Source organism: Diospyros lotus, chromosome 13, assembly GCF_014633365.1.
Source record: "Diospyros lotus cultivar Yz01 chromosome 13, ASM1463336v1, whole genome shotgun sequence".
NCBI classification, from domain to species: domain Eukaryota; kingdom Viridiplantae; phylum Streptophyta; class Magnoliopsida; order Ericales; family Ebenaceae; genus Diospyros; species Diospyros lotus.
Genome location: NC_068350.1, coordinates 2,376,411 through 2,402,177, shown reverse-complemented (window position 1 = coordinate 2,402,177; position 25,767 = coordinate 2,376,411). Strand labels below are relative to the sequence as shown.

The window sequence follows — 25,767 nt, the reverse complement described above, 5'->3', positions numbered from 1 at the left end:
ATGAAAATTATTTAGTTTACACGTTACGAAAATCTCATGTATTGTCGTTGTTTTAGGGATATGAAGTGTCGGGGGAGTTTCTTGCAAGTATCGAGAGGTCGAGGGGCTCCGGGGCCTTCGCATGCCCTTTTGGGTGTCTTTGGGGAGGCCCCACGCGCGGGCCGCTATCCTTTTCATTCTGGTTCATCCCATTTGATTTGAATTAATTAATTTATTAATTTTTATTTTATTTTATCCTTGTGTATTACAACGTATCAAATCTTATTATTATTATTATTATTATTAAACTTTAAACTTTAAACAAGTCGTTTTTTTGGCTATAGCCCATTTCATTTGACAAAATAAGTCTTTTAATTTAATACCATACAAATTGCAATTCAACACGTTATCACACCTAATCAGTATTTTTATTCTTTTAGGTAAGAAATGTGCCCAAACAAAAGAACGTGTCCTGCAAGCACTTATTCTTTTAATGTCATTCCAGAGCCAGACTTTGAATCCACCCAAGTCTTTATATTCATTAATATTTTATAATTAATATTATTTAATTATATGAAGAATTAATATAATAATTGGATAGTCTTTTAACAGAAGGGGAAAGAACCAAGTAGGGCCCTAGGGGTGTTCAAATATTGGTCCTCAGTCTGTCTAAAGGTAGCGGCTCATCTCTGGTTATATTTTAAAAATATTTAAAAAATTCTAAAAAATATTGAATGCCATATTTTATTATTCTTTTGTTTTATTTTGTGAAGTTTTACATTAAATTAAATATTGAATTTGATGATTATTTAATTTATTTTATAGAGTTAGATGTTAATTAACTTAATTTAGCGTGTCACAAATATGTTGATTTTTGAATGCTAATTTTTATTTACATGTTTTTTTTTTAAAAAAAAAAATTGTTTGGATGATATATACAAATATATATATGTATATTTTAAAATTCTATATTCAAAAACCAAAAATAGAATATATTTTTGAGTGAGCAAAGTTGGTGGAGAGGTTGTCAAAGTCAACAAGCCCCCTTGGACAATGACTAAGACATAATAAGTAATTTTTATGAAATTTGTGGATGCAAATCTCATACTTTTTTAAAAATAAAAAGTTAGAAAAAATCAATGAATGAGATCTCTGCATGGGAACAACATTTTCAATTAAAATTGTTGTGTCTAAAAAAGTGAATTAAAGTTAAGAAAAGAGACTTAACAACTTATCGAAGAAAAAAACTCATGAAAAAATGTCATAAGTACGTAAAATTATTGGATGATCGAGAGAGTTGAGAGATGTCAGTTGAGTGACTAAAACTGAATAACTGAGACCAAGAGACAATTAAATGATCTCACTCGAAAGCCTCTCTCAAGGTCTTCAAGAGTTCTTTTCGAGAATTCACGCTTTAGTTAGTCATTACTATTTCGAAGACTCTTGCAAGCCTTCAATATCTTCTCCTACAAATCTAGAAGAGAGTCCAAAATGTCTGTTGTGGATTACAACTCTCCCTCTACTTGTCAGGCTCTTCTTCTTTATAAACAAAGGATTCATAAATCCTCTAATAAGGATATACTTAAAACCCTGTTTAAATTATAACTTTACTTATTTTTTACATTCTAAACACTCATCCAAAAACTAATTTAAGCACTAGAGAAGGCTTGCGCGGAAGGTTAGTGTATCCTTAATTAATTTCTTTCTTAGAAGTCACTTACTCCTTGCATATCACTCACTCTTTATAAGTCACTCATAAATCTTAATCAAAACATTCTCTCGTGCCAAATATATATACATATATATTGTTGTATTTAAATAATAATAAAATATTAAATAAATAAATATGAAATTTAATAATATTTAAAATTAATTATTATTAATTCTGTCTAAAGTGGAGTGGATCTAGTAATTATTCTTGATCTCAAACTTGTTCAAAATTTACTCAATCTTAAAAGGACATGGCTCAAGCTCTCAATGTATGTTTCGATAATCACTCAGTCACGATATTAAATTGAGATGCCAATTAATTTAATCAATCATTCTTTACTTCTTTTCTTTTTTTTTCCTTTTTTATTAGTTTATTTATATAACAAACCATCTAATGCTCTGTTATCTCCAATCACATCTTATTAAACCACGAAAGGGCATAATAAATAGGGATTCTAATTTGATTAGGCCGCAGGCTTCTAACTCTATTACTAACGAGTCTTTGTAATAATGATAAGTTTATTTTTAAAATTGTTGGTCTTAGCAAAATTCAATTATTTTAATTCATTTGGATAATTGCAGTTATTTCAATTAAATTAATTTTTTAAATTCAGTTTATTATTATTACTACCCATCAAATTAATAGATTTTTCAGCCTCACGAGAGTGCCCCAAGTACTTGCCACTCGGAAGCTTGGAGGTCAGGTGAGGCCGCAACAATGCCATGGTGTGGAAGCAGTTGAACGCCATTGTATATGTCCCCCATCTCTTGACCTTCGCGACAATGGCCGTCCGATTACAATATTTATATCACCATCGCAGAAGCATCTAATTCAACTCCAAACCCGCAGACCTTTCAACGCGGCTTCCATTAACGAACAAATCAAAAGCCCCTTTACTTTGTCAGCCTCGCCGTACGTTGCCCACCCTTTGCATATATATTATTCTCTCATCTTCCCGCTTCGTTTCAATCTTCAACCTTCGATCGAGTCGCAGAAATGGCGAGGCTTTCTGCAGCTCTGTTTATGGCTTTCTTTTTGGCCTCGGCTTTTCCGGCTTCTTTTGCTCTGCCTCACTTGCCTCATTTCTTTCCTAATATATCGTCCATCCCGAAGTCGCTGATACCCAACACCACCGACGGCGTCTGGGACGGCTTCCATAAGTTTGCCGGCTGCAGCCCCGGGAAAAGGGCCGACGGCTTGGCCAAACTGAAGCACTACTTCCAGTACTTCGGTTACATCAACACCTCTTGGGCCAACTTCACCGACGATTTCGACGACGCGCTGGAGTCGGCGATCCGAACCTACCAGCTCAATTACAATCTCAACGTCACCGGCGAGCTCGACGAGCCCACCCTCAAGCAGATTGTCCGCCCCCGATGCGGCGTCGCCGATATAATCAACGGTACCGTTAACATTAGGATATTTTGATGGGTTTCACTCTTATGCTTCATGCTCGGCGATTCAATCAATTGATTAGGATAGATAAAATTAGGATTTTGCTTAGATTTAAATGTAATTCATTCATTCAAAGCTACGATATTTATTGTTTTCAGTCTCAATGTTTCTCCCAACAGGTACCAGCTCCATGAAGTCCGGGAAAGCTACGACCTCGAATGGGCATATTCATTCCGTGGCTCACTACGCTTTCTTCCCCGGGACGCCACGCTGGCCGGACAGCAAGCGCGACTTAACCTACGCGTTTCTGCCGGACAACCAGCTCTCCGACCAGGTCAAGGCCATCTTTGGCCGCGCGTTCGACCGGTGGGCGGCGGTTATACCCATGACTTTCAGCGAAACGTCGTCGTACTACTCCGCGGACATCCGGATCGGATTCTACAGCGGCGACCACGGCGACGGCGAGCCTTTTGACGGCGTACTGGGGACGCTAGCCCACGCCTTCTCGCCGACCAGCGGGCGCTTCCACCTTGACCTCGACGAGAACTGGGTAGTCGACGGGGACGTGTCGACGGCGTCCTCGAGCTCCGCCGTGGACCTGGAGTCGGTGGCGGTTCACGAGATCGGGCATCTGCTGGGTTTGGGTCACTCGTCGGTGGAAGGGGCGATCATGTACCCGACCATTTCGTCGGGTACGAAGCGGGTCGAGCTCGTCACCGATGATGTCCAGGGGATCCAGTTTCTGTACGGGTCGAACCCGAATTACAATGGGTCGTCGACGTCCACAACGACCAGTCAGGAGAGAGACACCAGTGCTAGTGCGCCCCACATCGTGAGTCAATCATGGAGCCGGCGGCTGCTATTGGCCGTTGCATTTCTGTTTTTCACACTGTGAATTAAATTTTGTTTTATTTTTTATTGGATACATAAATAATTCAGAGTGTTGTATTATTTATAGGACGATACCGACACGTGTCTTGTCTTGTAATTGGTTTTGTTTTGCACGTGATGATATTCTTTCCCTCTTGCTTTTTGTATGTTGAACCATTATTTCTTTTTAATTTTATTTGAAAGTTTGTTTTGTTTATGCTGTGTCAGTTTATTAAATTATCAAGAAAATTTTAAAATTCAAAATAATTTTTTGAATTAAAAAAATATAAATTTTCTCTAACTTGGAAGTCCCTCCTAATGCATAAATTGAATAATTATGACATTTACAAATCTCTCTTGGAGTTATATAAAAATGATAGATATTATTTATAAATAATTTTAATTCTAATAAGATCTCGAAATATTTGTGCGAAATTTTTTTGTGCACTCTAATTGGTTTCTTTCTTGTACATTCAGATGATTTGACGGTAATATTTTCACTTGATAAATTTATTATAGTGATAATGCAGGTGGACTTTTTGTATCATCTAAATGCAAAAGCCTTCTCAGGATGGCCCAGAGGAGGAAGATAATTTGGGCCCATTAGCGAACATTATGGTTTCCTAAACTGGGTTAGTTGTCAGGCCCAAGAAGGGGCCCATTTTCTTGCAAAACCAGGCCAGTTTCAATCTCATATCCGGCCCATCAAATTGCCCTTCCCCATCCCAATGGGCCATCATCACAATCAAATTACAGGCTAATCTTCGTATCAGTTGCATCATAGCTTTGAATCTCTAGGCCATCTAAAAGGGTGTTCTTAGCAAAGGGGAGAAGATATTCAATGCATGATATTTTATGATTCGCTTGTAATTATCACATTAGTATGATGAGGTGGTATCATAGTTGTATTGAATATTTTTTCTAGCACAAACCTCTCTTATTTGTGATTGTAAAGGAAAGAAAGATTGTTTTTGTATTTTGGATTTGGTTTATAGCTGGAGTATTTCTTCTCTCCTCTTATATTTTATCTATCATATAATATATTATATGTCATATACATATAAATATAAAAAAAATATGGCCAAAAAAGTATACTTATTCCTCTAAGCTTTTGAGTTATATTTTTGTGAACCTTAAATTTTTCACTATTCTGAATGTACTTCTAAACTTAGATTACAAATATATTTATATATTTAAAATTTTACATTTTTCTTTTTGTGGAATTTTAAATTTTTTGTGACTCCAAATGTGCTCTTAAACTGAGCGAAACCCTTCATTTAAACGTCTTGTTAGCAAATGATATACACACGCACTAACGTGGTAGTTTCTCGACATCTCCTGAACTCTTTCTCTCTCTTTTTTTTGGCATCTCATCTTTATTTGGTGTCTCCTTAGCTCACTATTTATTTCCGACGTCTCCCCTATCAACATCTCTTGCAAAAAATGCTACTCCCAAATTAGCCTTATCTTTCATCCCCCTAACAATGGGATGATCATTGACTTAGGCACGTTAATGATTCGTCTGACCCAACTGGCCTACGTAACCCAATCAAATGAGACATTAGAGAGAGATGAGACGCAACTAAAGAAAAAGAAAGGGGTTGAGGAGAAGCCAAAAATCTACCATGTCAATGAGCGTGCTTATCACTTATTAATTATATATTTAAATAAATAATTTTATACAATTCAGATGTATATTTAAAACCACAAAAAGTTCAAGAGCATAAATGTGTTGTTGGTCTAAGTTCAATGACACTTTTGAAATCACAAAAAATTAAAGATTTCATAAGAAAAAAACACAAAAATTCAAGGGTATAAATGTACTTTTGGCATAAAAAAATATTAATATAAAATGTTAAATTTTAAGTATTAAAATAGCATTTTTGTGACTTATTTTAGATTTTCTTTGGGATTTGATTTCAGACAATTGTGAAACATTGGACAGACAATTAGGACAGCTATCCATGGTGACATGTCCCAAAGCATCCATGTGGTATTAATTAAGACTTGTCTACCTAATGATTTACACCTTAGCCTTAATTAGCGATAATGAAGCCACTCACCAATCCCTCTCATAGCCCTCATGTTTCTTGTGTCACACAGTGGATGGATGATTTTTTTTTTTTTATTTCTTTTCAATATAAAAATGATTAGGGTTTGACAATAATTGAAATTAGCCAAAGTTAGTTTGATTTCAATTTTGAGTTTTAATGTGAAATCGATTGTTGACCTAAATTTCAAATAAAATTAGTAATTTTCCATCGGTCTTAATCATGCAAATTAATAATTTTGGTGGGTTAGTCTAATTGATAACTCTCAATTTTTTTAAGTTTTTATTTTAAAACTCAAAAATAAAAAATTTGATCAATGTCGAGATGTTTTTTTTTATTTTTTTTATGAGTTATATTAATTGTTATAGTTGAAGTCATTAAGTTTTAATTTGGGTGATTTCAAGTATACCGTGATTTAGTTTATGAGATGGTCGTCGACAACGAGGGTTTGTATGCACATCAAGGATAATTTAGATATTTTAATGCGTGTGTGTAACGTGCTCTAACTCAATATTAGTAAAGTGTGCAATTGACTTCAAATGTATAGTCGGGAGATATAATTAAAATAATAAAAAAATTAATTGATTATGCAAACAAATAAAATAAAAATATAAAGACAATAATATGAGTTTAACCTAAGATTAACGATGATTTGATATGAAAAACACATTTCAGAATACTCAAACCGAAGCTTCCACAGCTTTACTTTGAAATTTAAAGGCTTACTAATGTGAAACGGCAAAGCAGAAAATTTTAGGGCTTCTTTGATTTTTTAATTTTTTTTTGAAAATGAAGTCTCTTCTTGATTCAAACCTATTGCTATCACCAGGTCCCAGTCTTAGGATGGACAATCGTGATGCTTTTTGATCCAACGATCCTTACCATTTGGGCCCACAAGAGAAGAAATTAATCAGAAAAGTGGTACAATTGGGGAATATGATCAATCATGTGGGGTTGGTAAATAGAAAAAGTGAGCTTGGAAGAACCCATTTGTCAATAGCCGCAAGGCAACCAAGCCAAAATAAAAAGAAAAGAAGAAGAAAAATTCAAAGCAAACAGCATGCCAAAATGGAACGGCAGCTCTTTGATGTCTTCCATCCACAACAATGGATAAGAGATATTGAAGACAATGCCACCCCACAGATGCTGCAGGGCATGGTGTGACTGACTTGTGACTAAGCATATCCCAAACTTAAATTTTGTACAGAATTTTTATACAAAGTGAGTGGTAATTGTTAGGGGTGAGCAATATATATGTTAAACCGAAATAGTCACACCGAGTTAGTCTACATTTGACAGTTCGATTTTTCGATTTGATTCAATTTATATTTTAGTTCAGTTCGATTTCTAAGTTTGAATGTTTTGATTATTTTAGTTTAGTTCGGTATACATATTGAAAAAAATGAAATAACTGAATGGACCGAAATGTCACAAACAACATCATTCTTGATAAATTTTTTATTTTTTATTTTTTTTTATTTTATGATCGGTTTGATTTTTTAAAGTTTTTTTTTTCAATTTTTTGGATTAATTGAGCATTTATTCAGTTAGTTCGGTTCATTTTTTTTTTAAAAAAAAATTATTCTATCCAATTTGAATAATTCAATTAATTTGATAACTAAACTGACTGAATACTCAATCATATAATAATTGTAACCATGCCACAAGAGCAACAATGTCGTTTTTGAATATTTCTCTAGTGACATAGACAACATCCAATGCATGTTAATCCTAGATCGAACCATTGAATCTAAAAAATTAGGTGTTATCATATAGTTTTGTATATGCTAAGTTCATGAGTTAGAAATAAGCTAATTCAAACTATTGACCCAAGGTAAACGACCCCTTTCCCCTCCCCGCAGGCGCAGGACATAACTTATAATTTTCATTATACTCAATTCTTTAAAGGGCAACTCTTCTCAAAATCTCACTCAAAAATGTTGAGTTGGAATCTTGACTCCAATAACTTTTTTTTATCAAATTCTATTAACGAAAACTAACCAAATATGTATTAATATGAACTCAAAAATTATTTAATTTTAAAATTAATATAAACTCCTATCTTGAAGTTTATATTAACATATACTACGCTAGCTTTCATGAATAGAATTTAATGAAAAATTAAAAGATAAATTGTATTGTAACAAAAATAAAAATTTAATGATAATAATAATAATAAAAATTAAAATATAACAACTAATTTATTATAAAATATAAAATTCAAAAACTAATAATGTAAACCCTAAATCTAAACCCTAAAATAACAATCCAATTTGTCTAACATAATTTCATAATCACTACTGGACCTGAAAGGATAATGCCATTTTAAGATTGAATTTATAAAAGAATATATATATATATATATATATATGATTGGAGTGAGTCAGTGGAGAGAGCAATTTGTGGGAAGGGAAGGTACAAAAGCGAAGTACCAAAATTGGGGTAGACGGGCCCATTTGACAAGCTTGGCCGACGACAAACATGGCCAGCGCAGAGACAGCCCTCCTCCACCGCGTGCGGCCAGTCGCCACCACCCTTAATCCGATGGCCCACCAGTTTTCGCCTGTCTTTCTCCCCAAAACTATGTGCGCTACTACGCGCAAACGGCGCTGCTGCTTCCGCGGCCGGTGATGATTCAGGCTTGTTTGGTTGTGCGGTAAATCGATGGAACAACGTTGGGTGAGCATTCGGTTAATTTTATCGGTCATTCCTCAATTTAGTAACCGAACTGAATTAGCGAGTCTATATATAACAACACCTATTAATTTTAATAAAACAATTTAACTGAAATGTCAGAATGGCCAAAATTAATTAAAAATATGAAAATAATAAAGTCTATATAATTTAAAATACTTTATTTAGTGTAATTATTGTTATAGACATCGACTTGGAGTTTAATCATAATTTCATAAAAAATCTAAAATTTCTTGGTGTCGTTTGAAATAAATCATAAAATTTGACTATTTCGATCTATTTATTTATATATTTGTTTAAAATTTTGATTTTTTTTTTTTGGGGGGGGCCCCCCTCATGATAGGGCTCTTTTAAGATTGAGGGGACAGTGCCCACTAGCTAGGTTTACAACTACTGGTCCCACTAGCATGCATTTATTTGGCTGTTTTTTCAAGTCTTTTCATATAAATGACTTGTCGCGTAGTTTTTTATTTTTATTTTAAATAGAATTATTATCTATTCGTTGAAATAGAGATGCTGAACTTTGACTCAAAGCCGATCTAATTAATATTAACATGTGTCTTAAAATAAAAAAAATAAAAAATTCAACATCTCTGTTTTAACCTTCAAATGAGTCAAAGTTCAACATCTCTACATAAAATTAAAAATCTTAAATTAGAGATAAAAAAAAATCTCAAATCCTTTGTAAATTTGAAAATAATTTTAATACATTACTGAAATTGATCTAAAAATATTTTTTAACATTTTAAAAATATCAAAATAATTTTTTAAAGATATTTTTGTATATCATAAGTATTTTATTTAATAACGGAGTGGTTCTAAATTTAGGTTGGCTCCTAACATAATGATGGGTTGATGCGGGATTAGGCTAAACAAAAATTAATTATTAATTTATTTAGCATAGTAGTGGGTGAATGCTGGTCTAGATTTTTCACCTGAATTCTCAAACCATCCAAATTCCAAAAGCAAAAAAACTTTTAACCCTTCTCAATGGCACACAACTTGTATCCGACCCTTTCATGGAACCTTCTGGGTTCCATCCCACCAACCCCCCATTTTTTATTTATTTATTTTTAGGTTACGGATGGAATCGAATTAAATATTTAATAAAAATATTATTATAAATAAAAATAATTAATAGATTAAAAATTCTCATAAGATAAAACCGATGCTAATGCACGTGTTATCTTATTACTTGAGTTGGGGAGATATTTTGGTTTCAAAAAGATATCATAATTATTATTTTTAAACATATATTAAATAAATTTATAATTAATCATTAATTATGCATTAAACTTTTTTTTTATATATATATATATATAAATAAACTCGTTCCAAAAATATTTAATTTTAGATGTAACAAGCGGATGAATCGTCTTATCATTGAGTCAACTGAGTTAGCGAAGGGTTTGGACGTAGCGCATTGGTTGACTACTTTTTCTATTATGCGCCGCATTCCGCTAAGATACGCCCCAGTTTCATATGGATTTCCTTTATAAACAGTCTCTTGTGATCTTTTCAGATTATTCTTCCCTTCCATCTTCAGAAATGGGAATTCTCCGGTGCCCTTTCCCTTGCCGGAGGGCTGAAGATTCCACCCACCAATCTCCGTCCTCCCACCTCCACTCGGAGTCCTCCTCCTCCTCCTCTCTCTACTCCCAGTCCAGCCTCCCCTCCGTTCCTTCCCTCACGCCGCCGCCTCACGACCAACCCGCCGCCTCCCGCCACCACTGCGCCGCCACCCTCCGCGCCCACTCCTCCCACATCTTCTCCCTCTCCCTCGCCGGAAAACACCTCTTCAGCGGCACATCCGAGGGCGAGCTCCGGATATGGCCCCGTGACCCTTCCCCGGCTTCCACCCTCCACGGCACTGCAGTCGCCTCTACCAATAGCGCCGTCAAGGCCCTCGCCGTTCTCGGCGGAAAGCTATTCACGGCTCACCAGGACCACAAAATCCGGGTGTGGAAGATGGATCTGGACGCCGGCAGCGGCGGCAACCAGCAATTCAAGTGCGTGGCCACATTACCGACAGTCCAAGATCGCGTCGCCAGGCTCTTCTTCGCCAAGAACTATGTGGAGGTCCGGCGCCACAAGAAGTGCACTTGGGTGCACCACGTCGACACAGTATCGGGGCTGGCGGTGTCGAGAGACGGCTACTTGCTATACTCCGCTTCCTGGGATCGGACCTTCAAGGTCTGGCGAACCGCCGACTTCAAGTGCTTGGAATCGGTACGTATGAATTAAATGTTATTTAAGATTGAGATAATTAAATTAGATAAATTTAATTTAAAATAATATATAGTAACTCATTTGACAGGTCCGGAACGCGCATGACGACGCGATCAACGCTCTGGCTTTGTCGACCGATGGGTTCGTCTACACCGGCTCGGCGGACAAGAAGATAAAGGTGTGGAAGAAGCAAGAAGGAGAGGAGAAGCACAGCCTGGTGGCAACATTAGAGAAGCACAAGTCGGCCGTAAATGCTTTGGCTCTTAGCACCGATGGGTCCGTGCTTTATTCCGGCGCCTGTGATCGGTCCATAATTGTTTGGGAAAAAGGCTGCGGCGGCGGCGGCGGCGGCGAGTACATGGCGGTGGCCGGGGCACTGAGAGGGCACGGCAAGGCGATTCTGTGCCTGGCGGTGGTGGCGGATGTGGTGTTCAGTGGATCGGCGGATAAAACGGTTAGGATTTGGAGGAGAACGGTTGAGAGGAGTTACTGTTGTTTGGCGGTGCTCGAAGGGCACAGAGGGCCGGTGAAGTGTTTGACGGCAGCTGTGGATGGTAGCTGTAGTAGTAGTGGTGATAGCAATTCCTGCTCTGGAAATGGGACTTGCTATAAGGTGTATAGCGGCAGCCTGGATTGTGATATTAAGGTCTGGCAAATATGGGTTCCCTCCCTTTAATTAATTGCCTTTTCCTTTTTTATGGGTTTTAATTTTTTTGGGAATTTTTTGTACATAAAAGTGGAAGATTACTTCATTGTTTCTTCATGGAAATGATGATATTCTTATAGTAATAATTTTATAATTAGCAGTAATATTTCTATAATCTTATGATTGTTTTTGTATAATACTTAGGATTTAGCTTGTAAAAATAGTTAATATATACCCTTTTAGTCACATCATCGATAATAATTAATATCTCTTTTGGATTATTGTAAGGAAGAAGATTGATTGAGAAATATAATAATTTAGAAAGCGTGGCTGTGAGATTTATTACACACACTTGTCTTGTCATGAAGTGCCCACATTTATCAGCCTATTAACTATTTAATTTTTATAATGTATATTTGGTAATTATCTAATTAATATTAAGTGTATAACAAACTGTTATTAAATACGTGAAAATAAAGTAACAAAACATCAAGTCCGACGGTTACTAGATTACACACTTACCAATAGATAGATTGTGAGTTGCCGATTAAAGCAAAAAAAATGAGAAAATATGATTTATCGATTGGAGCAAAGAAAAAAAGAAAGATTGGGTCGATCGCGATTTGTAGATCGCCAATCGAAATAAAGAGGAATGGGAAATGTGGGTTAGTCGTGGGGTCATCGGTTGGAGAAGGGAAAATATTGGTCGAATGCAACTAGAGGGTCACCAATCGAAATAAAGAAGAAAGGTCGAGATCGATCGAGACGATGAAGACCAACGAGAGACTCGATTCTTCAGTGAGAGATGAGAGAAAAGACAATGGCCGAACTCAAAGGAAAAAGAGGAAAGAATAATTGATCCAATCAATTTATCTTTTGTTCTTTTTTTCTCTTATTTTTTTATTACTAGGTCACCTTACATGTAACTCAGAGATAAATATTAATAAATATTTCTAAATATTTTATTATATGACTCTTAAATTATTTATTATGTAACTGTGATAATAATAATTATTACAAAAGATACAATTAAATTGGCAAGAAAATGTGACGGATATATAATAAAGAAGGCATACAATGTAGCAAATTATACCTTTATTGAAAATTTATTATTGTTAAAAGACACATATTGAATGATTGCACATATTAGAAACAGTTATCAAATTTTACCTTTAATAATAATTATATTTAACTTTAATTATCTACAAGTGAAAAATAAATTTGGGTAAAATTTTATTATTGTATTGTTGATATATAAAATAATAAAAAGAAATATTAATATATTAACCAAGCATTTTAAATCAGTATTTTTTTTAAACTAAGATTCTATTTATTTGGGGTTAAATGAAAATATAGAGAATATAAAAAATGCACGGCATTTAATTTATTTTAATTTTATTTTCAAGCCATATTTTAATTAATATTATAAAAGCTTGCAAATAAAATAAGTAATCATCGATTGGCATTCTAAAGAATATATTACCAGTGGCGTGACAGTTAGGCTCTATGAATTGAGTACTTTAGGAGACAGTAGTAAAGTGGATTAATATCTAAAGTAATCATGTTTAAAGGTAATCATGGAAGATTAGTGTAAGACTCAATTTTTTTAATTGATTTAATTGAATCCTCCCAGAACAATCTACCATCTTGTAGTAATCAATACCAAGCCTTAGTTAATCTCATCAAATAATAATTCATCTTTAATAAAAAAAAATTAAGACTTTTTTACTAAATTTGATTTAGCATTAACTTCCACCAAATTAACGTAAATTTTTTTTTTAAAATTTGAGAATTCAGTTCATTAACACTTTAATTCCCCTCATTTAGAGTAGTTCTCTCGACGAGTCTACCATTGAAAGTATTACTCTTATTAAAGTCGATCTCTAAACTTAGATGAAAAATAAACTCAAATATTCATTAAGTTATTTTTTATATAAATTTTAGGTAAAATGAAAAAAAGTGTCAAAAATTATTTATTTTAATGTTGCTAGAAATTGGGAACTTGAAATATTAAATTAGTCTATGCAAGAGCAAGGCTTTTGTCCTTGGAATAGACTTTAATGATCAAATTAATACTTGATGTTGAGAAAGTGAGCTTCAAAATATAGAGAAAAGTGTGTTTATTTTTCAAAAACTATATTATTTATATAATTTGATCCCACAAAGAGTGAGTAGACTCCTTGACAAGGTTATTCTTCTTTATTGTCAAGTAAAATTTTGTATGCTACTCCATGAAGATTCTAAAATTAAATATAAGAGTATTTATTTAGCACGAACAATTTTTTTAGTAGAAATAAAAAAAAAAAAAGGAATGTGTGGGGGGCGTTCGGGGTGAGCCATTTCACCTTTTGGACCAAGAAAAAGAACGGGATACATAATATTCTCAAATAAAAAAGACATGATATCATGACTTATAAGTGACTCGATCAAGAGAAAAGGGAATTTAAAAACTCTCTTAACAAATTTTAATAAAATTTTATTTACATGATGACTTCGTTCATCAGGCCAATAATTAATAGTTAATTTATTTAACTAGTGATGTTAGGGGAAAATGGAATTAATAATTAAGATTAATAACCCTATCCTAATGAATGATGTTTAGCCCCAAATCTTTGCTGAAAAGTCTAAAGAAGAACTAGTTATTGTTTAATTTGTAAGTTAGGACAAAGTAGGTATTCACACACATACATGTATATCTTCTATCTTAATTATTCTGCTAATTAAGATTAATCTATTGCATGCAGTCGTAATCATGCACGCTTAACCAAAGTATTGAATTGCGTTTGTACCGCATCATTACATCAGTGATGAATCAGCTTGTAGGGTTAAGGATGTGACAAATAAAAAAATTTAAATACTGACTATACAAGAAAGGTAAAGCTATCTATCTGTATAGAAAGGGGTGTACAGATAGTTTTACAGAATTATGAAATGATCAAAATACCCTTGATTTGTTTAACCCAACACACTCACACTCTCTCTCGCCTCGCCTCTATTCTCCTCTCCTCTATCTGTCTCTCGCTTGTCTCTACGCCTCGCCATCGCCCTCGCCAGTTGTTGGAGGTTGCAGCGACGAGGAGGCGAGGCGCAGAGATGAGGCAGTGAGGAGGCAAAGAGACGAGGTGCAAAAAGAAGGCGGGAGGTGGTGAGGTTGCAGGCGAGGGCAAGGCGGCGGCGAGGTTGCATGCAAAGGCCAGGCGGGCGGCGAGAGAGGAAGAGAAAAAGAAGAAAGTAAACAAATCGTGATATATCACAATTTTTTTATGTCAAAATCTCACAATATATCATGATTTATCGGGTCTGAGAAGTGGCACAATAAAAACTAAAAAAAAGTTACCACGTGCCATTACAAACTTTCTCTCCTCTCTCTCAGGATTTGCGTTCTTGTTCGCGGCTTCTCTTCTTCTGGTCGCCATTTGCCATCATTGCACCCGCTGCCGACGCCTCCATTGCTGTTCGCCTCGGACGCAGCCACCCAACCACAGCGTCGCGCCGTTTCTAGCCGGGTCGCGTATCTCCGCCGCGTACTTCCCCCTCGGCAGCCGCCGAATGCCGGAGTAGTTGGCGGCGGCGGCGGTGTCTCCTCTCTTCGTCCCTTGCCGATGATGGTGATGATGATGATGATCCTTCCATACTCTGAGCGCCAAATTAGTTCAGAAAACAAGCTTCCTATCCTGCCATGGGGAAGAAGACGATGATATATATATATATATATGGATTTGATGGCTAAAAATAGAATGAAATTTTTGGGTCATCCCTGACGGTTAGAAACCTTAATTCAGAGCATGCCAGTTATGAAGTCTTTCACTGGAAACTTCCGCTGAACAGTAACAAGCTACATATGTAAGGCTGTTCTTCATTTTCTCTTTATCTTTCCTTGCAAAACAAACAGTGAAGAAGATCGAAATCTTTTGCACAGATACGTAACCACATGACGTGAAAGATGCAATTTTTTTTAAACAATATTTTCTGGCTCTGAATTCTGATTTAATTTTTAACCCCACTTTCCGCCAATAGTTTATGAATTCCCGTTGTGTGTGCTTCATTTGATTGATGAATCATATATATATATATATATCCATTCAACGGCGGAGAACGGTGATGGAGGCGCTGATGGAGGCGGTGGCTGCAACAGTGGCAAATGGCGACCAGAGGGGGAGGAGAAGCTGTAGAGGCGAGAAAGCAAATGCAAGGAGAGAGAGAGAGGGAAGTTTGTACTGACACTTGGTAACATCTCACTGGTTTTCTTGCAATGAATATGTGGATTTTTTTTTGCTAATCGCATTAGCGCACCAACTCCGGCTGTGAGAAAATTTTAAATATTAGTCATCATATTATAAAGAAATAAAATTTCGTGTACTAAAATTCTGTGATTTTTTATGTGATTTACTCTATAATAATAATAATAATAATATGTCACAACATGACAAATTCATCAATTAATCCAAAAGCTCCAATAAGATATATATTCAAGTCTTGTCTCTTGAATAATGGGTTTATAGGATAAAATATATATTTTCCCAATTGAAGAGTGAACTTAATTTGGGTACACATAATAAATTACATAAAATGCTCACATCACGTTTCTTGTTGTTAAAAATATAACAATCAAAATTTTGTAAAGTGAGAAAGAAAGCAATGCAAGAATTTGATATTGAAAGAAGTCAATCAGCTATAGGTCACTAAAGGAAGAGAATCTTTCTGAAAGGATATGGAGGTTCCTGAATAGTCTTTCCAAAAGAATATAGGACTTCTTGAATATAGCATTTCTGGAAAGATGTAGGGCCTTCTAAGAGAATAGTTATTTCTGAATAGTCTTTCCAAAAGAATATAGGACTTCTTGAATATAGCATTTCTGGAAAGATGTAGGGCCTTCTAAGAGAATAGTTATTTCCGAAATGAATAAGGGGTTTTTGAAAATGATGGGTCTTGCGTTAGGGACCTCTCGAAAAGGATGAAGAAGGTCTTCGAATAAAGCCTGGAACCTCTCTCAGAAAGGATGGTGTCGGCTTTCGGAGAGAGTTTGGGACCTCTCTTGAAAATGATGGTGCACGCTTTCGGAAATAGTTTGAGACCTCTTTCGAAAAGGATAGTGAATGGCCTTCGGAAAGAATTGTGAGCTCTTTTGGAAGGGTGATCGCCTACCTTCTGAGAGGGTTAAAATTTTCTTAGGTATGACGGGAGCTCTTTGGAGAGAACCATGAACAATATGTTACAAAAAGGCTTATTAGGGATCTCTACTCGCAAAAACCCTTCGATACTTAAATTAGTTACCAAAAAAAAATATGTTACAAAAAGAAAACTAAGACTTCGGAAAAAAAAGTTAGGGTGACAGATGATTACCCAAAAAAAAGATTCATTTCTGAGTATAGTAACTTAGCTTTTATAAGGCTTGAATCTTGACAATCATCATGAATACACGTGTCAACGAATCTAGAGGATATGTGCGGATTGGCATTCTTCCTAAAATGAACTATTTCCGAAAGGATTCTTTCAAGAATGACCAATTCCTTTCGAAAATAGCCTTTTGAAAGTGCCTCATTCATATTCAAGACTATTATTTCTCTTTCTGATCTTGAGGGCACAACAAAACTACTATTAGAAAGAAATAAGTTACCTTTTTAGCTTAAACTTTTCAACGACATTCTTTGATTGCTAAAAATACAACATCGATCAAATATTTTCACGACAATAATTTCTACACTACAAGTCTAATCATCTACAACCCTATATAAATGAAAAAATAGCCACCCAAGTTTGTGAAAACTATCATCTCAAATTCCAATAACATAGCTGTAACCAAATATACTTTTGCTACATTTGTCATTCCATCGACCCCCATCCCATACAACCAAACGGGCCCTAAGGTCACATTTAGTTGCACACAATGGTTGTGAAGTGAAAATGATGGAAATCGAAATGTTGTACTACATTTGGTAACACTAGGAATTGAATCATCATTCTATTTTATTATAATTATTTAGAATATTTTAATTTTGATGGAATGAAATTATGAAAATAATTAGTTGATGAGAATGTCCTTTTATATTATGAAAATTATTTTTTTATAAAAATAATATTTAAATCCAAAAAATTATATAAATGTCAAATATATAATGATCTTTCTCGGCTTCTGATTGATGTGAATTAAGCAATAGAGGTGGCTTCTGATTTTCTAATATATAATGATTATTGTGTGACAAAAGGGGGGGTGGGGGGGGGGGGAACACAGTTTGGGATGCTTGTGAATGGAATTAATGATCTTTCTCGGCTTTGGGTGTACCCATTGTCTAATTACGCAGCTGGCATTGTCATAGATTAGTGATTGTGACAAATTTAATTGGCAAAGCATATTTATGCTCGCAAAGTTTTGAATGTGTCTTTAAATTTAAGCTAAAAGTATATTTGTGTCTTTGAACTTTTCGTGATTTTAAATATGTTTATGAATTGTGCAAAATCACTCATTTAAAAGATTGCCCAATAAGTGATATGCATACACATTGACGTGGAAGTTTTTCAACATTTCATCAACTCCTTTTTCGACTGCATCTCCTTTCGCACTAACATCTCCTACATTTCCTCCTATTGAATTACGTATGCTGATTAGGTTAGATAGGTTATTGACGTGCCTGAGTTGATAATCACCTTGCCGTTTGGGGGGATTGAAAATAAGACTAGTTTAAGGGTAGGATTTTTTGCAAGAGATGCAATCGAAGAAGACATAGCTAGAAAAGGAGCATGAGACACTAGAGAGAGAAGACGTAGCCAAAAAGAGAAGGGGAGTTAAAGAGATGCTAGATATTGGGGGAACTGAGGAGACATTAGAGAGGAGGGAGAGAGAAAGCTAAGAAGATGGTGAAAAACTATCATATCAACATGTGTGCGTGCGTATCATTTGTTAGGTAATTGTTTAAATAAGTGATTTTGTGTAATTTGTGGACACATTTAAAGCAATAAAAAATTTAGGATTCTACAAGAAAAAAACATAAAATTTAAGAATATAAATATACTTTTAACCTAACTTCAAGACACATTTGAAATTAAAAAAAAAAAAATTCACCACAAAAAAAAAAAAAAAACCCGTAGAAGGTTAGGGGCATAAGTGTGCCTTTCCCCTAATTTATTTCATGTAGCTGTCAACAAGCACCTGCAGGCTGCAGATTGTTGGCTGGAAATTTGAACTTGAAACATGCAGTCTGTTGATTCTTGTCAAATCCATGTGCTAAAAAATGGCAGTATTGTGTTAAATAAAGAAAAATTGTACAGGTTTTATGTTGTTTAATGTGATTTTTTTTAAATATAATATAATTAAAAATATCACTAAAATACGAGATTTTCCATATTACGAGAAAAGATTTATATTTATATAAAGTCTTTTATGCACTCGTGTGTATGTTGATCCCTTAAGGTAATGGCCATTCAAGAGTGAAGAGGTGAATTGAGAGGTTATATAAAACTTTTCTGATTATTTCAATATTTAGATGATTATTTACCCTATATCAAATTATATCTATTTTACGTCAAATAATGATGTAGATATGAAAACAATAAAAAATAAATAATAGATAAGGCAATATAAAGTGGTTCGATGTATCTTAAACACTTACTCCACTCTTTTAATATCTCAACAACTCTTGAAATTCCACAAATTCAATCAACGCCAAGGTTTTCCCTTAACTTACATTGGGAACTACACACAAACACCTAGATTGTCAACGGATCTAAAAAACAAAAACAAACTACACAAAAGTTTGTCAACGGATCTAAACGATTTACAAGGATCGTCCTCACAAGGACACAAATAAATCACAGAAAAACTATTACAAGGCAATAATAGAATAAACTAGATATACCCGCAGTCAATAAAGTAAAGAATTGATTTCTTTTCAGCACTTCAACTTTCAATTACCTTAGGCTTGATATTGATTTAACAGTCCAACTTTGTGTAGCACATAAGCTTCTTGAACCTTGAATGAGAGGATAATGGCGTTTTGAGCTTCTTGAAATGGCTCTTGGAGGCTTGAACGTGAATAATAGAGGCTTCAAAAACAAGCTTGAGAAGATTTTATACTTTTTAAGACGACATGCTTTTCTTTTAAACTTTTTTGCTCATTAAATTTCAATAGTTGACTAATCAAAATCTTTAGTCGACTATTACTAAACCTTTAGTTGACTAATGAGATTCAATAGTCAACTAATTTAGTCGATTAATGAAAAATCACTACTTAGCTTAGTCGACTAATGCTACATGGAGAAAAACATTTATATAGAGATGCTCTTTACTTAGTCTACTAATGAGATATGGATAGTCGACTAATGAACTAAAAATGCTGAAAATAAATTTTCTCTATTAAAAAATACTTGGAAAATGATTTAAATAAATGACCATATATTATTTGAATTAATGCCATAGAAATAATTATTAAAAAATAAAATTGGGGGTTAATATTTTGTATATAATTCAAAATTGACCTTTTTGTTAATTATCAAAATCTTAATAAATATATATATAATGATACAAGTTCGCTCAACAGTGCACTTTAAAAGAAGGGAAAAAAATTAATAAGTAAAACACATAACTATGACTCACGAGACTAAATTTAAGATCTAATTTACTATCACTATCACTCTTTTTCTTCACATTATTAGTAGTAAACAACATTTTACTTAAACTAAAATAATAAAATTGAATTAGTCGAAATTATCGATTTAGTTCAGTTCAAATTGTAGATTAATTGATTCTATTTTGTTTCTAAATTTGATAATTTTAATTATTTTAATCTAATTCAGTCTCTATTGAAAAAAAACTAAAATAGTCAAACTGATCAAAATATAAAAAACGACATATTTTTGTATTTTATTATTTTAGTTTTTCAATTTTTTTGATCAATTCAATTTATTTAATTTAAAAATTTATTTCATAGATTCGATTGGAATTTTGAGACAACTTTGACCTATTCAAGTTAAGCGCTTTAGTCAATTTAAATAGTGACCCCTGATCTAAATAATGATCTTAATCATGACTCTATCACTTAAATAATAAATAAACATGTCTCCTTCCCCATTTCATTCTACTCTTCTTTTTCATACTCTCTCTCTCTCTCTCTCTCTCTCTCTCTCGCGTTGGGAATAGATGTCTGGGGGGCAAAGGAAGAAAGAAAGAAGGAAGTTTAGATGGAGGCATCAGGCATCAGCCATGGCCAAGGCCATGGGGCAGATGATTATTGTCTCCATGTGAAAGAAGCAAAAGCTGAATGAAGGCTTGTGTGAATTAAATAGATCAGCCAGCATTGGATTTGGATGGATGCTCTTTTTTGTTCTTTTATCTGGATTTTCAGCCCTTATAATTTCAACCAAAACAACCGGCAGCAATCATCATGTCTTCTAACCTCTCTCTCTTTCATCATTATCCCCTCACTTTCTTCCCATCTTTTCCCATCTACCAAACAAAATTAACCCATACCCTCTCAAACATCAAACCTGGAAGCAGAAGGTTTTGTTTGAGTCTCATATTTCCAAGTTCGGATATGGGTCGTCTACTGAAGAAGAAGAAGAAGAAGAAGAAGAAGTTGAAGACTGGTGAAATATAAGGATTTTAGGGTTTCTTCTTCTTCTCTTCTCTTCTCTTCTCTCCGGGAATCGAAGCGAATCGGTCCGACTGTTTGCTACACCAAGCAAATCTATGTAACTCTATATATAGACACACACACACACACACAAGTTTGCATCATGAATTAAAGAATGGGTTTTGATCTACTAGGTGTCGAAGAAGATGGTGTTTTCTCAGAAGGATATGATTCAAGAATTCCATCATCGATCATCGATCATTAATGGTGTTGCTGCTTTGCTTGTTTGTTGGGTTCAAGCTCCAAGAATCATTGGTGTAAGTCCCCGAAAACATTAAGAGATTCATGTACATCTGAAAATCTCTATACGTTTGCTGTTACAATAATATGCTGTGAATTGAAGTGTTTGTGGAGATATATGTTTGTGTGTTTGGCTGTCAATAGATTTTGACTTTCACTGAGATCAGATCACTGATTGATACTCATCATAAATTCAGATAATTATAGCTGCATGCGAGGTTCTTTCTGGGATTTTGCATTCATTTGATTTGCTCTTTTAGACTTTATGGATTGAAAACTGAAAAGACAAAAGCTTTAAAATTTTACCGAGTAAAAAGATTAGAAAAAGAAAAAGGAAAAAGCTTACTAATTTGTGAGATCCAAACACGTAGGACAGTTCCATTTTAATTAGGGTTAGTGGACTTATGAAAATAGCCTCATCCACAAGGTTTAATTAATTAATGAAAACTTTTAATTACATATATATGTAAGCAGGGGCGCGCGAATCCAGAAAGCGGGTGGAGAGTGAGCTACGTAAGGGTGGATAGAGGGTAAAGAAATAAAAAAGGTGGGTTGAAAAGGGTAGATCTAAGGAGCATGTGGGCGCTGGGATTCCCTTCCCTCTCCCGGATCCACCCATGTATTTATGTAGGTTATAGGATTATAATTAGGCTATAAATTATAAATTTCATGGTTTATACTGAATTAAAGTAAGAAATTTATTTGTCCTTGCCAAGCAACAAAAAAGAAATTTGTTATTTTGTAATAAATAATTAATGAGTTTATAGAAAATATATGTGATAATGGATAAAAATGATCGGAGATTTAGAATTTATATCAACAACGGCATTTAAGAAAATATAATTTAAGGTTTGTGTTGTTGAAATTGGTTTTTGGCTCTCTTGAATAGACAAGCTTTATATACTTATTTTTCGTCATCTTCTTTTGATTTCTTGAACATATATAGATGTAGTATTTGTTGAGAATTTTTATTTTTGAGGGACCTTTATATAATATACCTTTGTGTTTCTTTTTCTTTTTTTTTTTTTGTTAAGTAATCTAGCCAATGTTTTATGGACAATACATCTTTAGGGTTGTGAACTAAATAATCAAACAATTTTTTTTAAAAAAAACAACAAAACTAACAACCCTTAAATCAAAGCAATAATAACAATTAAAATGAAAATATGATACTTTACCCAAACAAGACTACTAGCAACCTAGCTTCAAACACTCAATAACATATAATGTACACAAAAATATAAGAGTAATAAATATGTAATAAATAAAAATCATGCACTCTCGTCGATAAAACCCAATAACAGTTTAAGGACCATATGAACATTAATTAGTCTATAAAGAATTATAAAGAAAAATTGTGATAAATAGCTTTTGAGTATCTAACAAGTGATAAAAAAGAGTCGTTACACTTTCAAAAAAAGGCCATGGTTACGAAAATACTAGCAAGGAGAAACCATAGGACCACAAAGAAGGGATTGGAATGGTTGAGAAGGCTTGTGATTGCTTAGATTAATTAATAAGGTCTTCGATTGTTCCAAACTCCACCATCTATATTGCTAGGTTTTAATTGGTTGTGTGAATGTATTTATGTCTGAGTTATAGCAGATATAGAGGGAACATGAGATCTATTGTGAAAACTCATAGATGAATCACCAAAGAAATATTGAACTTGGAGAAGAGGAGATGAATCTGCAAATGATAGTGTTGAACAATAAGGGCTTCAAATGAAAGAAGAGTTGAAAAAAAAAGTAAGTCTTTATGAGATTGACGATAGATTAGGAAGCAATAAAGAACAATCAAAGTCAATTCAATGATGCTTCCTTACTTCTTCATATGACCTAAGAAAAGAGTTATAAGATTTTGATTTCTAAACCCTAAACTTTGTCATCGCGCCTTCAGTTGGTTTGATTTTGTTTTATTTAATTTCTTGGTTATTTAGTCAACCAGCTTGTAAGTATTCTCTTCCAAAACTTAGCTTGAGTTCTCTTAATGCATTTCTCTTCCAATGGATTAGTCCTCTCATGTCTCATCATTTAAATTTTATTATGGATGTATATAGATGATCATTTTGATTATAAATTGTCATAACCACGTCTATAATTGACGGATTAATCATATTCATTATTGTTATTTTTAACTGTTTAATAACGAGTTGTATAATTAATTAATTCTTTTTAATAAAAGTAAAAAAAAATATTAAAGTAAAGAATGGACAGCTAAACACACAAAAATACATGAAATTAGCATTAAACCTAAAAATTATATAATTTATAAATATATATAATATAAGAGGAAAACACCCATCAAAATAGTTTTTAAATGTAAAAGTGTCATTCAAAAATATTTTCAAAATAAAATTTATTAGGATACTATTTTCTCTGTCATAAAAAAAAATACTGTTTTCTCTTTTTTGTAAATTACACTTGATACCCTTAAATTTTGATTAAAAGACACGCCAAACATTAGGAAAATGACAAAATCCCCCATCCCTCTGTTGCAAAATTAGATAAAAAGACCAGCTTCACCCTTGCATATATTTCTATTTCTCTTTCTCTTTCTCTTTCTCGTCAGACTTTCTTTCTCTCTTTTTCTCCTTTCTCTATTTTTTGTTGGTGACTACAATGTGTTACATAACCCTATGACTAATCAAGTTCAATCCCGTTAATGATCGGGTTCTAAAACAAATAGAGATATATCACTCCATTTGTGGTGTTGAAACCTAAGACATTTAAGTATTTGATAATGTAATACAAATTATTTGTAGACATTATATTATATTATCATAAATTATCTGTTAATATTTTCTTTTGACAATAGAAATTGACGATAATTATTTTTAAAGTATGCACAAGATAAACTCGTGGACAACAGATTTCAAACAAATTAACTACTAAAAGAGTTTTCGTCTCCTAAACAACAAGTTAGGATAACACTACCTCAATGTTGATTTAGCGATTCATCGATTAACTCACATGTATAATTAGAAACAATAAAAAATATAAGTTCAAATTCAAATATAATTAAAAATAATGATATTATTTTTTTAATGGCTTACAAATTAATGGTACAAGAGGAGAGATTTAGTAACACTAAATCTGGTAATTGATTAAATAGTAAAATAGATAAGGCATCATGTCCCATGCATGCCTTGTAAAATAGATAAGGCATCATGTCTCATGCCTGCCACCAAGGGTGGGCGTTTGGTTATTTCTAAGTGTTACGTTGTGTTGAATGTTGAATGATTTTGCAAAGTCATGAAATTATTAATGGCTGGTCTGATTGTTACATTTTTTTTTAGTTTTTTATTTTTGTTTCTAAAATTTTATAAAAATATTTACTGATCAAAAAATATCCCCAAAAAAATGACTAAGTTGCTTTAAAAGATTAACTAATATCGTCATGCCGCGTGTCCCTATCTACAAGTAATTGGGAGACGACACATGCTCTTTACCTATAGTAGTTTTGAGAATAATTACCAATATGTTACTTGTAAATTTTGAGAATTTATAAATCCGATGTTTATCCATATCTAGTTTGAGAAACTCTTTGTTATCTTAAGATCATCGAGCACAAGAGTGATTGAAAATAATGCCACATTTCGACTTAACTCATCTATAAAGAATTTGGGATTTACATTATCTCTATTTGATTTAATCTATGCCAACTTGAGATAATTGAACATGGGAGTATTGGAGATAACTCGGATAATTTTACTTCATTTGTTTGAACCTATCTCTATCTAGTTCAAAGATCATTCTATTTCAAGAAAATTAAATCTAATATAACTTTAGATATCTCCACTCACTTTTATCTTAAAAAAATTCGAGCCTACTGCTATCTGGATCAAGAGATTTGCCTCCATTTCAAGATAATTGAGCTCGATAATCTTAGACATGATAACTTGGAGATAAAATTATGGTAATTGGTCCTAAATACCACAATTATTGTAAAATTTTAAAAATCAAAAACAAAATTATAATAAAAAACAAAAAGCATACACCAATTGAGAGGGCGCATATTTATTTTTCTATGTTACATCAATTAATTATCTCAATTAAAAATAAATTCATAATATTTGTTATTCTACAATAAAAAATAAATTAACTAAATGGCTAATAATTTTGAAAATAGCCAAATTATTCCAATTGAAACTTTTGTATTAAATACTTTTAAATGTTTAGACATTAGTTAATTTTAAAAATAGTTTTTAATTTTAATTTTATAATTAAAAATATTCTAACATTTTTAATATTTTTTAGAAAATCATAATATTTATTTTCATAAAATTTAAAAACATCTAGAAAAAGTTTTCCAAATCATTGTATA

At 33.4% G+C, this 25,767-nt stretch overlaps 2 protein-coding genes across 2 annotated transcripts; both read left to right on the top strand.

The window, feature by feature from the left end:
* The first annotated feature begins 2,528 nt into the window (after window positions 1–2,528).
* Window positions 2,529–4,170, top strand: LOC127787948 (metalloendoproteinase 2-MMP-like). The gene is made up of 2 exons (XM_052316037.1): window positions 2,529–3,092; window positions 3,265–4,170. Exons 1-2 carry the CDS (start codon window positions 2,687–2,689, stop codon window positions 3,978–3,980), a joined length of 1,122 nt encoding a protein of 373 aa, XP_052171997.1. The 5' UTR covers window positions 2,529–2,686; the 3' UTR covers window positions 3,981–4,170.
* A 6,034-nt stretch (window positions 4,171–10,204) lies between these two features.
* Window positions 10,205–11,755, top strand: LOC127788246 (protein JINGUBANG-like). Its single transcript, XM_052316356.1, has 2 exons — window positions 10,205–10,929; window positions 11,018–11,755. Exons 1-2 carry the CDS (start codon window positions 10,249–10,251, stop codon window positions 11,603–11,605), a joined length of 1,269 nt encoding a protein of 422 aa, XP_052172316.1. The 5' UTR covers window positions 10,205–10,248; the 3' UTR covers window positions 11,606–11,755.
* Window positions 11,756–25,767: the final 14,012 nt, after the last annotated feature.